Source organism: Saimiri boliviensis, chromosome X, assembly GCF_048565385.1.
Source record: "Saimiri boliviensis isolate mSaiBol1 chromosome X, mSaiBol1.pri, whole genome shotgun sequence".
In the NCBI taxonomy this organism is placed as follows: Eukaryota; Metazoa; Chordata; class Mammalia; order Primates; family Cebidae; genus Saimiri; species Saimiri boliviensis.
Window position 1 is genome coordinate 106637264 of NC_133470.1, and position 13860 is coordinate 106651123.

Genomic DNA, 13860 nt, shown 5'->3' on the forward strand with positions numbered 1-13860 from the left:
TACATATATACACACACATATATATATATAAAACGAGTGTCTTTAACTCTCACACACAAGGAATACCCAGAATTCATGTTTCTATGTGGTCAGATACGGCGTATGGGGCGGGAAGATAACCACAGGTTAAATGGAAGGTTTGCGTAGAAGACGTGCACGCTGGTGCACGTGACCTTTGCCCTCACTCACGTGACCTTCGATGGTTAGTAAAGTAGCTGCACAAGTAGTACCGCCGTCCGTGTCTGTTAGGATAAGATTCCGGACGTTCCGGGGTGGAGTCGGCGTCTACCCATGAGGCAGCGCGCGCAGTTATATACCCCTCCCCGGGGCTGAGGTGCCAGTTCTGCGCTGGGAGTCTCCGCGCGAGTCGCTGTTGCTGAGGCGTTTCCCCGGGGCGTTCGCGCTCCTCCTCCTTCTCCGCACCCCAGTCAGGCCGATCTGCTCTGCTGTCGGTAAGCGTTCCCCGCCCCCGCCTGTGCCGCGCGAAAGCAGGCAGTGATTCTCCGGCGCGGCCGAGGCAGCCTTCCCCAGGGGAGGGTTCTGAGGGCGGCGGGCTGAGGGTCTGTAAGCCGGCGCGGGTCCACGGGGGTGCGGGGGGAGGGGACAGGCTTGGCGGCGCGGTAGCTGGTGGGCCACCATCTTGCGCCGGGCCCTGAAGGGGGAGGGTTTTCTGGAGGTACAGCCTGGCGGGCCGCAGCTTCGCGGGCCGAGGCGGCTGTGGCCGCCTTTTCACCTGCGGAGTCTTGCCGGTCCATTTCCCACCTGGTTTTGGCTTTTCTTTCTGGTGGCAGCTCCCCTTGGTCTTTCGTAGGGTCGATACCGCCGTTTGACGGAGACCCGCCCACCTTCAAGTCTCTTCAGTCAAACGAAAAGAGACTTGAGGGGCTTCCCAACTTTCCGGCATCGGGCATCCTTCGACCCCTTCTTTCTGCCCAGGTTCCCTCCGCACAGGGGACCGGTCGTTCCATGCCCACAACCTTGTTCTGGCCAAAGCGACTTCTCTGTCACAGAAATCGTGCTCCATTCCGTTATTGTCTAGAGGATAAGAGCCTTGAGGAGAAACGTGCAGTTAAATCCACTGTTTTTCTAACAGGGAAGTTTGCAGGTTTTACTTAAAGGGATGGAACAAATTATGCTGAGGTAGAATCCTGCTCTAGAGGTGGAGGGAGTTCCTCTCAACTTCTCTCAGGTTTTCAAGCTTTTTAAGGAGAAATTCGAGAGGAAAATGTAAAGTGAACCAGCTTCTGCAAGCTCGGGAGACCTTCCAAGGGATTCTCTTTGTTTGGAAAGATTTGTTTGGTGGAGTTTTTTAAATCTGCGACCTTAATTTTTTTTTTACTATTGTTTTCAGGTTTGGACTATGAGTTGTAGTGTCTTTTAGTGCCACTGAACATAAAATAGAAACCTAAAAGTAGAGTTTTAAACTGCGAAAGTCTGTTCTTAGTATTTGTGAGGTGTCCTGGTTTGGGGGTTACTGTGTAAACTCATTCCCCTTAAGCGGAAATTTTACTGAGCCTACAAAGGCAGTGATTTGCTTATAAAATTAGGGCTGTGTACCTTTGATGTTTCCACAGCACTGTAAATTCCATTATAATCGTATTTTGCGTTTGCATATTTCATTGGTAGCACCCCTTTTGAGATGGGCTGGAGGGTGTTGATAGAACTGTTTGAAGATGAGGAAACAGCCTCAAGGACAGAACTTTACTAAGGTCGTGCCTGGGAAGCGAGAGAACCAATTCTTAAACCTAGGCTTTCTGACTCTCATCCGGTATTCAATTTGCTATATTATATCTCACTTTGTGTGAGAGTGAGGTGGTCACAGAGAATAAGCAAGGAGGCTCACTTAAAAATTTTAAAAAGTTTTAATCAATTCCCTTTTCCTTTGTATTTTTTCCTTTTCCTTTGTATTTTTATTAAGGCTTTTTTTTTTTTTTTTTAGAGACAAGAGTCTCGCTTTATTGCTCAGTATGGAGTGCAGTACCGCCATCTTGGCTCAGTGCAGTGCCGCCATCTTGGCTCACTGCAACCTCCGCCTTCCAGGTTCAAGTGATTCTTCTGCAAGTGGGATTGCAGGTGCCCACCACCACGCTTGGCTAATTTTTTTTTTTTTCATTTCATTTGGAGACAGAGTCTCGCTCTGTTGCTCAGTCTGGAGTGCAGTGCCGCCATCTTGGCTCACTGCATTCTCCTACAAGTGGGATTGCAGGTGCCCACCACCACGCCTGGCTAATTTTTTTTTCTTTTTCTTTTTTTTTTTTTTTTGAGACGGAGTTTCGCTCTTGTTACCCAGGCTGGAGTGCAATGGCGCGATCTCGGCTCACCGTAACCTCCACCTCCTGAGTTCAGGCAATTCTGCCTCAGCCTCCCGAGTAGCTGGGATTACAGGCACATGCCACTACGCCCAACTAATTTTTTTTGGATTTTGTATTTTTAGTAGAGACGGGGTTTCACCATGTTGACCAGGATGGTCTCGACCTCTTGACCTCGTGATCCACCCACCTCGGCCTCCCAAAGTGCTGGGATTACAGGTGTGAGCCACCGCACCTGGCTTTTTTTTCTTTTTTTAAGTAGAGACGGGGTTTCGCCATATTGGTCGGGCTGGTCTCGAACTCCTGAGCTCAAGTGATCCACCCGCTTCAGCTTCCCAAAGTGCTAGGATTACAGGCGTGATCCACTGCACCCAGCTGTTTTTCAACTTTTTAATACTTTGTTATTTCCAAGCATGTTGAAAAGTTGAAGAATAGCCTATTGGAAAAGTTTTTAGGTTGAATAGCTTCAAATCTCAGTTTTCCGGTTTTCCCTAGTTAGATTTTCTAGTTTATTCTGGGTTTTGCAGTCCAGTGTTTTACTACTCAGCCTTGTCTTTTTTTAGTAGGGGAGAGGAGAACAAGGGGAAGGGGATATATAATCCTGTACCCTCCTCTCCCATTTGTTTTCTTTTCTTTATTCAAGAGGATGTTTAGAACCATACCAAGAATTTTTTGTTGCTGTTCTCCTAACTAGGCAGGTGAAATACCTAAACAGAATGGCAATTTTTGAAAATAGAAAGTAATCTACAGTTTTAAGTGATGGGGTATTGGAAAGTTATATAGAAAACATTTTGTTATCCAAAAGTAACTTTTTCCAGGATCATAAATATTTATTACTTATGTTCACTAATTAGATATGTAACCCTAAATGTTTTTTCTGTGTCTTCCTGCTTCAGAGAGAAACTTAAAAATACTTGATTTTGGCCCAGGGCGGTGGTTCATAACTGTAATCCTAGTTCTTTGGGAGGCCGAGGCAGACAGATTACATGAGGTCAGGAGTTCGAGACCAGCCTGGCCAACATGGTGAAACCCTGTCTCTACTAAAAACACAAAAATTCCCTGGGCATGGTGGTGGGCACCTATAATCCCAGCTACTTGGGAAGCTGAGGCAGGAGAATCACTTGAACCTGGGAGGCAGAGGCTGCAGCGAGCCAAGATTGTGCCACTGTACTCCAGCCTAGGTGACAGAGTGAGAATCCGTCTCAAAAATAAATAAATAAATAAATAAATAAAAACTTAGTTTTCAGTCAGTTTGTCTTAAGTAATGATTCGAAAGGATTTTATTTCCTCCATGTTTTTTGAGACGGAGTTTTGCTCTTGTTACCCAGGCTGGAGTACAATGGTGTGGTCTCGGCTCACTGCAACCTCGGCCTCCTGGGTTCAGGCAATTATCCTGCCTCAGCCTCTTGAGTAGCTGGGATCACAGGCATACGCCACCATGCCCAGCTAATTTTTATTATTTTTAGTAGAGACGGGGTTTCACCATGTTGACCAGGATGGTCTCGATCTCTTGACCTCGTGATCCACCCGCCTCGGCCTCCCAAGGTGCTAGGATTACAGGCGTGAGCCACCACGCCCGGTTTGTTTTTTTTTTTTTTTTAGACGATGTCTGTCTTGCGCTGTCACCTAGGCTAGAGTGCAGTGGTATTATCTCGGCTCACTACAGCCTCTGCCTCCCAGGTTTAAGCGATTCTCCTGCCTCAGCCTCCTAAGTAACTGAGACTACAGGCGTGTGCCACCATGCCCAGCTAATTTTTTTTTTAGTAGAGACGGGGTTTCACCATGTTGGCCAGTCTGGTTTCAAACTCCTAACCTCAGGTGATCCGCGCGCCTTGGCCTCCCAAAGTACTGGGATCACAGACATGAGCCACCACGGGCCTCCTTCTCCGTAATTTCAATCAAAAATATATGTCTAGAATTTTTTTCCCAGTGCTCTGCATGTTCAGAGAAACATGACTAGTAATGAACTGTAGAAATTACCCCTGACAGTAGTGTTTGTGTAGACTTTATTCATTCACTGCAAAGTAGTTTTTTTTTAAGCAGTGTTTCTTTTTTTTCGCTTTCTTTTGTTTACTTTTTAATTTTTTATTGGCAAATGGTAATTATATGTTTATGGGGTACAATGTGATGTTTTGATATATGTATGCGGTATTGAAAGAATCAGGCTAACTCACATAGCCATCACCTTACCAATTTATCATTTTATTATGAGAATGTTAAAACCCTATTTTAGCAATTTTGAAATACACAATACATTATTAATATTAGCTGTGGTCACATTGTAGTGCAATAGATAACTAAAACTTATTCCTCCAGTCTAATTAAACTTTGTACCCTGAGATCAACATCTTCCTTTTCCCCATCTGTTCCACCCCAGAACTCCCAAGCCTCTGGTAACTATCTTTCTACCCTCTGTTTCTATGAGATAAAGTTTTTTAGATTCCACATGTAAGTGAGATCATGCAGTATTTTTCCCAAGAGACTGATAAGAGAATCCAGCTGCCTTTTATTAAGATAAATATTAAAAACATTTGCAAAAATGTAAATCAGTATTACTTTTCTCATTAGATTTTTTTTTAAATTATTCTCATTAAAAGTATTTTTATTAACTTGTAATGGGCTTGTAAATATTTTAAATTAAAGCATTAAAATAATTTCTAATATGGGAAATACCAATGCATATTATCCATATAAATACAAAGCTCATTGACGTTCTCAGTAAGTTTTAAGTGAAAAGAAATCCTGGGACAAAAGAGTTTGAGAACTGATGTGATGCAGTTTATGATAACATTTTAACTGAGCTCTTTATGTGAACTAGATTTGTTTGTTTTTTTAAGTGCTAGTACTCATCAACTTACGGTATGACTTCGGGTAAAGAAGGAGAAGTTGAGAAAAATAGTGCAAAGTACTGTTAAAGAATATTTCATGTGCTTTATTTAATGTTCACAGTAGTGCTGCGAGGAAGGTATTACTGTTTTCGTTTTACAGATAGAAAAACTAAGGCTTGCAGAGGTTACGTAAACTTCCTATAGATTTGGCAACCAGGCAGTGGTAGACCAGAAATTCCCACTCAGGTTTTCAGTCCCTATGTCCAGTGTTCCTATCATTGCACTTATTTGATATTTTCCCTGGTGGATAAGTTTTGCTCCTATAAAAAGCAAATTAATAATATGTACTTCTTGAGATTACTTTAGGAGTTAGTGATTATAGAATATCTTATGAAACTTACATAAAATATTTACTATACAGATTGGCTTCAAAAGGCCAGTAATTGTACATTAGTGTTTTCCTCATGTTAATTTTTTTTTTTTTTTTTTTTTTTTTTTTTTTTTTTGAGATGGAGTCTCGCTGTGTTGCCCAGGCTGGAGTGCAGTGGTGCGATCTCGGCTCACAGCAATCTCTGCCTCCTAGGTTCAAGTGGTTCTCCTGCCTTCAGCCTTCCAAGTAGCTGGGACTAGAGAGGTGCGCCACCATGCCTGGCTTAAGTTTTGTATTTTTAGTAGAGATGGGGTTTCACCATATTGGCCAGGCTAGTCTCGAACTCCTGATCTCATGATCCACCTGCCTGGACCTCCCAAAGTTCTGGGATTACAGGTGTGAGCCACTGTGCTTGGCTATTTTACATATAAAAGATAATAAAAACCTATGCCTATAAAGTCTTTACCCTGTATATAATATAAAATTTATTTGTAGAAAGTATATTTTATAGTGTCCTATCCAAAAACTTACATAAAAGTAAATATTTTAAAATATAGGCAAATTTTGCAAAGTATTATACTAATGAGTTTCAAATATTAGTGTAAACTATTTTCTACGAATATATGAAGTATGAAAATTAACAGACGAAAGTTGAAAATGAATAAATTAGGATGAAAATAATAAAGTTATAAAATGTCTTCTTAAAATGTACCCAGACTTCATGTGTTCAGGCTTTCAGAAAAAAAGATAATTTGCACAATATAAAAACTTGGACAAAGAAAAGATGGAGAGCCTCTGTTTTCTTTCTGAATTGTATGTAATTTGTTCTCAAAACCTACTTTGGAAGTTTGAATCATTTAGATGCCAGTGAAATTGTCTAAGAAACCAAGTTCTAATCTAGTGTTTCTTGCATTTAAGTACTATACCAATTACTTCTTGTTATAAGAAAAGCATTTCAGAGACACCCCTGAACTTAAAATGTTTGAAATATTCTTAGAGTTCTTACACAACCATAAACAAAGCAGCTAAGTGAAACTACAAAACCATTGCCATTTGAATCAACTTTTATATATTGAGTGAATATGTATTTTGCTGAAAGAGTCACTGCCTACTTCTATTGAGTTTTCCATACCTATAATTCATACTTATTATATGTAATAGCAAGGTTTTTTATTTGAACCCTTTCAGTACCTTCATTTCTATAGCTAACAATATTGTCATTGCCCTTCATTTAGTGCAAATATGTTATTTAGGTATATAAGGTGGTCACCCAGGGAATCCCCAGATTAGGCTTAATTTTTTTAGATAGCAAAAATTAGCAAAAAGAATTATATTGTTATAGAGCTCTCTTGCACAATCTGTGATTTATTTTCCTGAGAAGTCTATTGACCCTGGTTTGAACAATGGGGTAACACTGATGAGTTTATTAATAGTCTTAAACACAGTTGCCGGAAACCTAGCTCAAAGTAGATTAAACCAAAAATGAGTAATTTTTTTCCTCTCTTTTTTTTTTTTTTTTTTTTTGAGACGGAGTTTCGCTCTTGTTACCCAGGCTGGAGTGCAATGGCGTGATCTAGGCTCACCGCAACCTCCGCCTCCTGGGCTCAGGCAATTCTCCTGCCTCCCAAAGTGCTGGGATTACAGGCTTGAGCCACCGCGCCCGGCTTTTTTTCTCTCTTAACTGAAAAGCTTTAGGATAATTTGCTTCAGGCATGGCTAGCTTCAGGTGTTTAGATGGTATCATCAGGAGTTGAATGTTTACCTACACTCCTTTTCTCTCTGTACTCCACAATTTTACAGCTTTACTCTCTTTGTTAGGTTCTTTTTTGGTACTCTTTCTCCACAATACTCCCAGGCTTATATCCTACCAGCTTATTATTTTCTTGATCGCATTATTGAGATACAATTCATATAGCATACAATTTACTCATTCAAAGTGTGCAATTCAATGGTTTTAGTGTTTTCACAGTTGTGCAAGTAGCACCACAGTTAATTTTAGAATATTTTCATCACCCCAGTAAGAAACCTTGTACCCATTAACAGTCACTTCCCATTTCCCACCAACCCTTCCAACCATATGCAGCTACTACTCTACTTTCTGTCTATGGATTTGCCATTTCTGGACATTTCATATCAGTGAAATCATATGCAGTCTTTTGACTGTCTTCCTTCACTTAGTATAATGTTCTCAAGGCCCATCCATATTATAACATGTATCAGTGCTTCATTCCTTTTTATTGCCAAATAATATTCAGTTGTATGGATATATCACATTTTGTTTATCCATTCTTGAACTGTTGGGTATTTGAGTTGTTTCCACTTTTTGGCTATTGTGAATAATGCTGCTATGAACATTTATGTGCAAATTTTTGTGTGGACATATGTTTTCAATTGTCTGTCTCTAGGAGTATAATTGCTGGGTCATGCGATAACTCCGTTTAACATTGTGAGAAACTGCCGAAGTGTTTTCCACAGTGGCTGCACCATTTCATATTCCCACCAGCAGTGTAGAAGAGTTCCAATTTCTCAGCCAGGCGCGGTGAGTCACACCTGTAATCCCAGCACTTCGGGAGGCCGAGGTGGGCAGATCACGAGGTCAAGAGATGGAGACCATCCTGGCCAACATGGTGAAACCCCGTCTCTACTAAAAAATACAGACATTAGCTGGGCATGGTGGCGCATGCCTGTAGTCCCAGCTACTCGGGAGGCTGAGGCAGGAGAAATACTTTAACCCAGGAGGTGGAGATTGCAGTGAGCCAAGATTGCGTCACTGCACTCCAGCCTGGTGACAGAGCAAGACTGTCTCAAAAAACAAAAACAGAGTTCCAGTTTCTCCACATTCTTGTCAACACTTGTGATTATCTGTCTTTTGATTCTAGCCATCCTAGTGGGTATAAAATGACATTCATTAACTATTTAAATGTTTTTTATTGTGCCAAAATACATATACTGTTTACCTTTTTTTTTTTTTTTTTTTTTTTTGAGATGTCTGGCTCTGTCATCCAGGCTGTAGTGCAGAGGTGTGATCTTGGCTCACCGAAACCTTCACCTCCCAGGTTCAAGCAATCTCTTGCCTTAGCCTCCTGAGTAGCCTGGGATTACAGGCACAGACCACCACACCTGGCTAATTTTTGTATTTTTAGTAGAAACGGGGTTTTCACCATGTTGGTCAGGCTGGTCTCAAACTTTTGACCTCGTGATCTGCCCACCTTGGCCTCCCAAAGTGCTGGGATTACAGGCATGAGCCACTGCGCCCGGCCCTATTTACCAATCTAACTATGTTAATCTGTTATTTTTAACTTTTTTTAGAGCAAAGTCTTTTAAAACATAGTTGAATTTTAGGTATATAAAAGCTGAAAGAAAAAATAAGTAAATAGGAATTATTCATACAGGCTGTCTTCAAAAAAATGAATGGTTGGTGTTCAATAGGTGTTTCGTAAGTCAGTTTTCAGAATTCATTTTTCCCCCAGAAGAACAGTGTTAACATGGGTATAGTATCCCCACCTGAATTAGTAGCTGAAATATAGAGTGTTCTTTCCTCTTTTGTCTATTTTGATGCCAACTCTGAGTTGCAGAACCTAGAGACCCTCTGGAGTTGCTATTAAAGGAGTTCTAAGATTCCCACTGCATATCTTTGCTGGATATTGCATTTCTCTGGCAGCTGACTGAATCCCCATACAATTCCTTCCCTACCACCAAAATTCTGATGTGGTGACTTTAGGGGTTTTTGTGATGTAGTTTTAGAAGGCTTCAATCCTTCCCCAAAGGAATCCATGAAATTTTATGTATTTGTTTATTTTTAAAACTGGAACTAAGTATGGTAGTAGTCTTTTGACGTGTTGTCTCATAGCAATTCCATGGCTGCACCATCCACTGCAGTAGCCACTAACCACTTGTGGTTTTGAGCGCTTGAAATGTGGCTAGAGTGACTGAAGAGCTGGATTTTTTTTTTTTTTTTTTTTTTTTTTTTTTTTTGAGACACTGTCTCCCTCTATTGCCCAGGCTGGAATGCAGTGGTGCAATCTGGGCTCACTGCAACCTCTGCTTCCCGGGTTCAAGCGATTCCCCTGCCTCAGCCTCCCGAGTAGCTGGGACTACAGGCACGTGCCACCACACCCGACTAGTTTTCTTTTATTTTTGGTAGAGATGGGGTTTCACCATATTGGCCAGGCTGGTCTTGAACTCTTGACCCCGTGATCCACCCACCTCAGCCTCCCAAAGTGCTGGGATTACAGATGTGAGCCACTGTACCTGGCCTGGATTTTTATTTTTTTAATAAAGTTGAAGTAGCCACATGAGGCTAGTGGTTACCTCATTGGACAGCACTGCTTTGGACCGAAGTTACCACTCGGCATCCAAAGATAGCCAGCTTTTTAGTGTGTTTATGAACGTACCAATTGAGACTCCTTAAGGGCTGCATTAGGCCTCACAAGCTATCTCTATAACCATAGGCAGTAGATATGACTCATTTATATAGACTGCTTGTACATTTAGTAATCATTTTAGGATGGTTATGCCAATAAATATTTTATATCATCATTTAATTGAAGTGTTAAGCCAGGCACAGTGATGTGCACCTGTAGTCCCAGTTACTTAGAAGGCTGAGGTGGGAGGATCACTTGACCCCAAGAGTTCAAGGCTGTATGGTATGTGATGATCAGTCGTGCCTGTGAATAGCCACTGCACTCCAGCCTGGGCAACATAGCGAGAGATCTTGTCTCTAAAATATAAAAATTAAAAAAAAATAGTGTATGTATTAAACATATCAAACTCAAAAGGTGGGTTTTTTGTAGAAGAGAAAGACTAAATTTGTATGCATTTAATTTAACAAAATTCACACTAGTAGACATCTTTATTTTAAAGGGTGGAAAACAGACCTAGCTTACTATCTTGTCTGGAGTCATATGGTGAGTGTGCTGGAGATCAAAATTAGACCCAAAGATTTTGGATCTCAGGTTTCATGTTTCAAAACTTGGTGTTAAAGTGACTCATAACACTGATTGATGTCATGTGTTGGTACTTAGGTGACCTTGCAACTTGATGGATGACAACAAAACTTTTCAACCAAAAAGTAAGTATTTCTGCTGTTGTCGATAACAATAGACATGTTTTTTGTACTGTAAACCTTTCTTCAAAAGAAAAGATTGGAGACAGAAGTGAGCACACTTTCTTAAAAGCAAATATTTAGTTATTTATTTATTGTTAAGGCAGATTCTCACTCTGTCAGCCAGACTGGAGTGCAGTGGCATGATCTCAGCTCACAGCAACCTCTGCCTCCTGGGTTCAAGTCTCTCGAAGGGAGGGAGTAAAGGGGAGAGAGAGGTAGAGATAGGTGTGTATGTGTGGGCACATGCACGTTCCTATATACTCCCTGTTTTTTCAAGCTAAAAAATTGAAAGCATGTACTTTTCGGTTGTTTAGCTGTTTTTCTAATAAGTCCTTTCACATTTCTTCATTTTAAAAACTCATAGATACATACAGTTGTCTCTTGAATCATCAAGTTTTGCCATTACCTAGCAATTTTCTATCAAGGAAGATGAGGATTTTAGTTTTCTTAAAATTTTCCCTCTTTTTAAGCATCTCAGTGTAGTTATAGCTCGATTTTTGAGTGAACCATATTCGATGATTTTATGATAACTAATAAATAGTGTTCACAGGTGAGCATGGTACTTGTTAGTTACTTATTATGATGGATAAATTTTCTTTTTTCTCTTCCTTTTTTAATATATTAATTAAAATTTTTCATTTTATAAATTAGCAAAGTTTATTAAAACCTATAGCCACTCACACCTTTCCAGAGCATCTTTCTTTTTCTTTATTTTCTGAGACAGAGCCTCACGCTGTCACCCAGGCTGGAGTGCAGTGGTGTGATCTCAACTCAGTGCACCTCCACTTCCCGGGTTCTAGCGATTCTCATGCCTCAGCCTCCCACCTAGTTAGGATTAAAGACATGAGCCACCATGCACCACAAATTTTTATATTTTTGTTTTCGGTAGAGATGGGATTTTGCCACGTGGGCGACGCTGGTCTCACACTCCTGACCTCAAGCCCGCCTCAGCCTCCCAAAGTGCTGGGATTAAGATTGTGAGCTACTGTGCCCAGCCGTCTCCATCATGCCCTTTTTTTCTTGAGACAATGTCTCCGGCTATCGCCGAGGCTAGAGTGCAGTGACACGATCTTGGCTCATTGCACCTCCTCCTCCCGGGTTTCAGCGATTCTTGTGCCTCCACCTCCTGTGTAGCTGGGAATGCAGGGGTATCCCACCACCATGCCCAGCCCCGCAGGGGTATCCTACCACCATGCCCGGCCCCATGGCCTCTTAATTCACTTTTCCTATACTGTGAAACTTGTCAGGTTATCTAACAATTTAAAGTTTAATTTAATTTTGGAGGATTAGCAGGTCTCTTGGGAGTGGTATTCTCCTGCACTATTCTGGCTTGTTGCTCTAGGCCTGCTGCACAGCTGTTGCCCTGGGACTTTGTTTTTTGTATTGTGCCGAATGTCGTATTTTCTGCATCCTTTGATGTTTTCCTTCTTAAATCTCGTTTTGGTGGATTCTTCCTGAGAAAGGGTGAATGAGAGGGAAATGTTGTATAATATTGCTCTTTATTTTTATTTACTTATTTATTTATTAGAGATAAGGCCTTATCCTGTTGCCTAGACTGGTGTACAGTGGCACCTTCATGTCTCAGGTGATTCTCCCACCTCAGTCTTCCTAGTAGCTGGGACTAGAGGTGCATGCCACCATCTCTGCCTAAGCTGTTCTTTATTCTTGTTTGTTTGTTTGTTTGTTTGTTATGAGACAGTCTCACTGTATCACTTAGGCTGGAGTGCAGTGGCAGGGCCCTATCTTGGCTCACTGCAATCACTGCCTCCCAGGTTGAGGCAATTCTCATGCCTTTGCCTCCTAAGCAGCTGAAATTACAGGTTGTGTGCCACCATACCCAGCTAATTTTTGTATTTTTGGTAGAGACAGTGTCTGATCATCTTGTCTAGGCTGGTCTTGGAACTACTGGCCTCAAGTGATCCACCCGCCTCAGCCTCCCAAAGTGCTGGGATTATAGGCCTGGGCCACTGCACCCAACCACCTGGCCTTTATTCTTGATGAAAGAATACGTACCTTATGCTTGAAGAAAAGATTGGCTGAATATAGAACTCTAAACAGAAAATTGTTTTTATTAAGACTTTCTAAAGCATTATTTTCACTTTCCCCTCCAACACAATTTTAAAGTATTTTCTTTATTTCCAGTATTCTGAAATTCCGTAATATGTCCCTGTAGTGTAGTTTTTACTCTTGATCATTGTGCTGGCTACTAGTGGGCCCTTTCATTCTGGAGATTTATGTCCGTAAGAACTAGGAATTTTTCTTGTATTTTCCTTTGATTACTTATCTCCTTTTTCTCTTAATTTTTCCTGGAGCTTTTGTTAGGTGCATTTTGTACCTTTAAAATTGATTTTTCTACCAATCTTGTTTTCTGTGTTTAATGTATGTATTTTTGTCTTTTGGTTCCACATTTACTCAACTTTGGCATTTGACGTGGTTTTTTTTTTTTTTAACTGAATTTTAGCTGTGTTTACATAATCTTCCCTTATCTCTCTAAAGTTGCTAATTGTATACTATCATTGTCTCTTGCTCTCTGTATTATCTCTGTCTTCTTTTTTTTTAACTTTTATTTTTATTTTATTTTATTTTATCTTTTTTTGAGACAGAGTTTCGCTCTTGTTACCCAGGCTAGAGTGCAATGGCGCGATCTCGGCTCACCGCAACCTCCGCCTCCTGGGCTCAGGCAATTCTCCTGCCTCAGCCTCCTGAGTAGCTGGGCTTACAGGCACGTGCCACCACGCCCAGCTAATTTTTTTTTTTTTTTTTTTTGTATTTTTAGTAGAGACGGGGTTTCACTATGTTGACCAGGATGGTCTCGATCTCTTGACCTTGTGATCTACCCGCCTCGGCCTCCCAAAGTGCTGGGATTACAGGCTTGAGCCACCGCGCCCGGCGCTTAACTTTTATTTTAACTTCAGGGATACATGTGCAGGTTCGTTAATGGGTAAACTCATGTCTTGGGGGTTTGTTGTACAGATTATTTTGTCACTCAGGTATTAAGCCTAGTATGCATGAGTTATTTTTCCTGATTCTCTTCCCTCCTCCCACCCTCTACCCTCAAGTACACCAGCATCTGTTGTTCCCGTCTTAGTATCTGTTGTGTTCTCATCATTTAGCTCCCGCTTATAAGTAAGAACGTGGTATTAGGTTTTCTGTTCCTGTGTTAGTTTCCTAGGGATAATGGCCTCCAGCACCATCCATGTTCCTGCAAAGGACATGACGTTGCTCTTTTTTATGGCTGCATAGTAC

At 41.2% G+C, this 13860-nt stretch overlaps 1 protein-coding gene across 2 annotated transcripts in view; it reads left to right on the forward strand.

Annotated features, from left to right (window-relative positions):
• The first annotated feature begins 270 nt into the window (after window positions 1-270).
• Window positions 271-13860, forward strand: part of ZNF280C (zinc finger protein 280C) — a 65231-nt gene continuing 51641 nt past the window's right edge. The window contains exons 1-2 of one of the 2 annotated variants that reach the window (XM_003931123.3): window positions 271-452; window positions 10532-10578. In XM_003931123.3, the coding sequence (XP_003931172.1) occupies window positions 10548-10578 (31 nt within the window). In that variant the 5' untranslated portion in view covers window positions 271-452; window positions 10532-10547. The remainder of the gene's footprint in view (window positions 453-10531; window positions 10579-13860) is intronic. The other variant, XM_074392232.1, reaches the window with a different exon arrangement.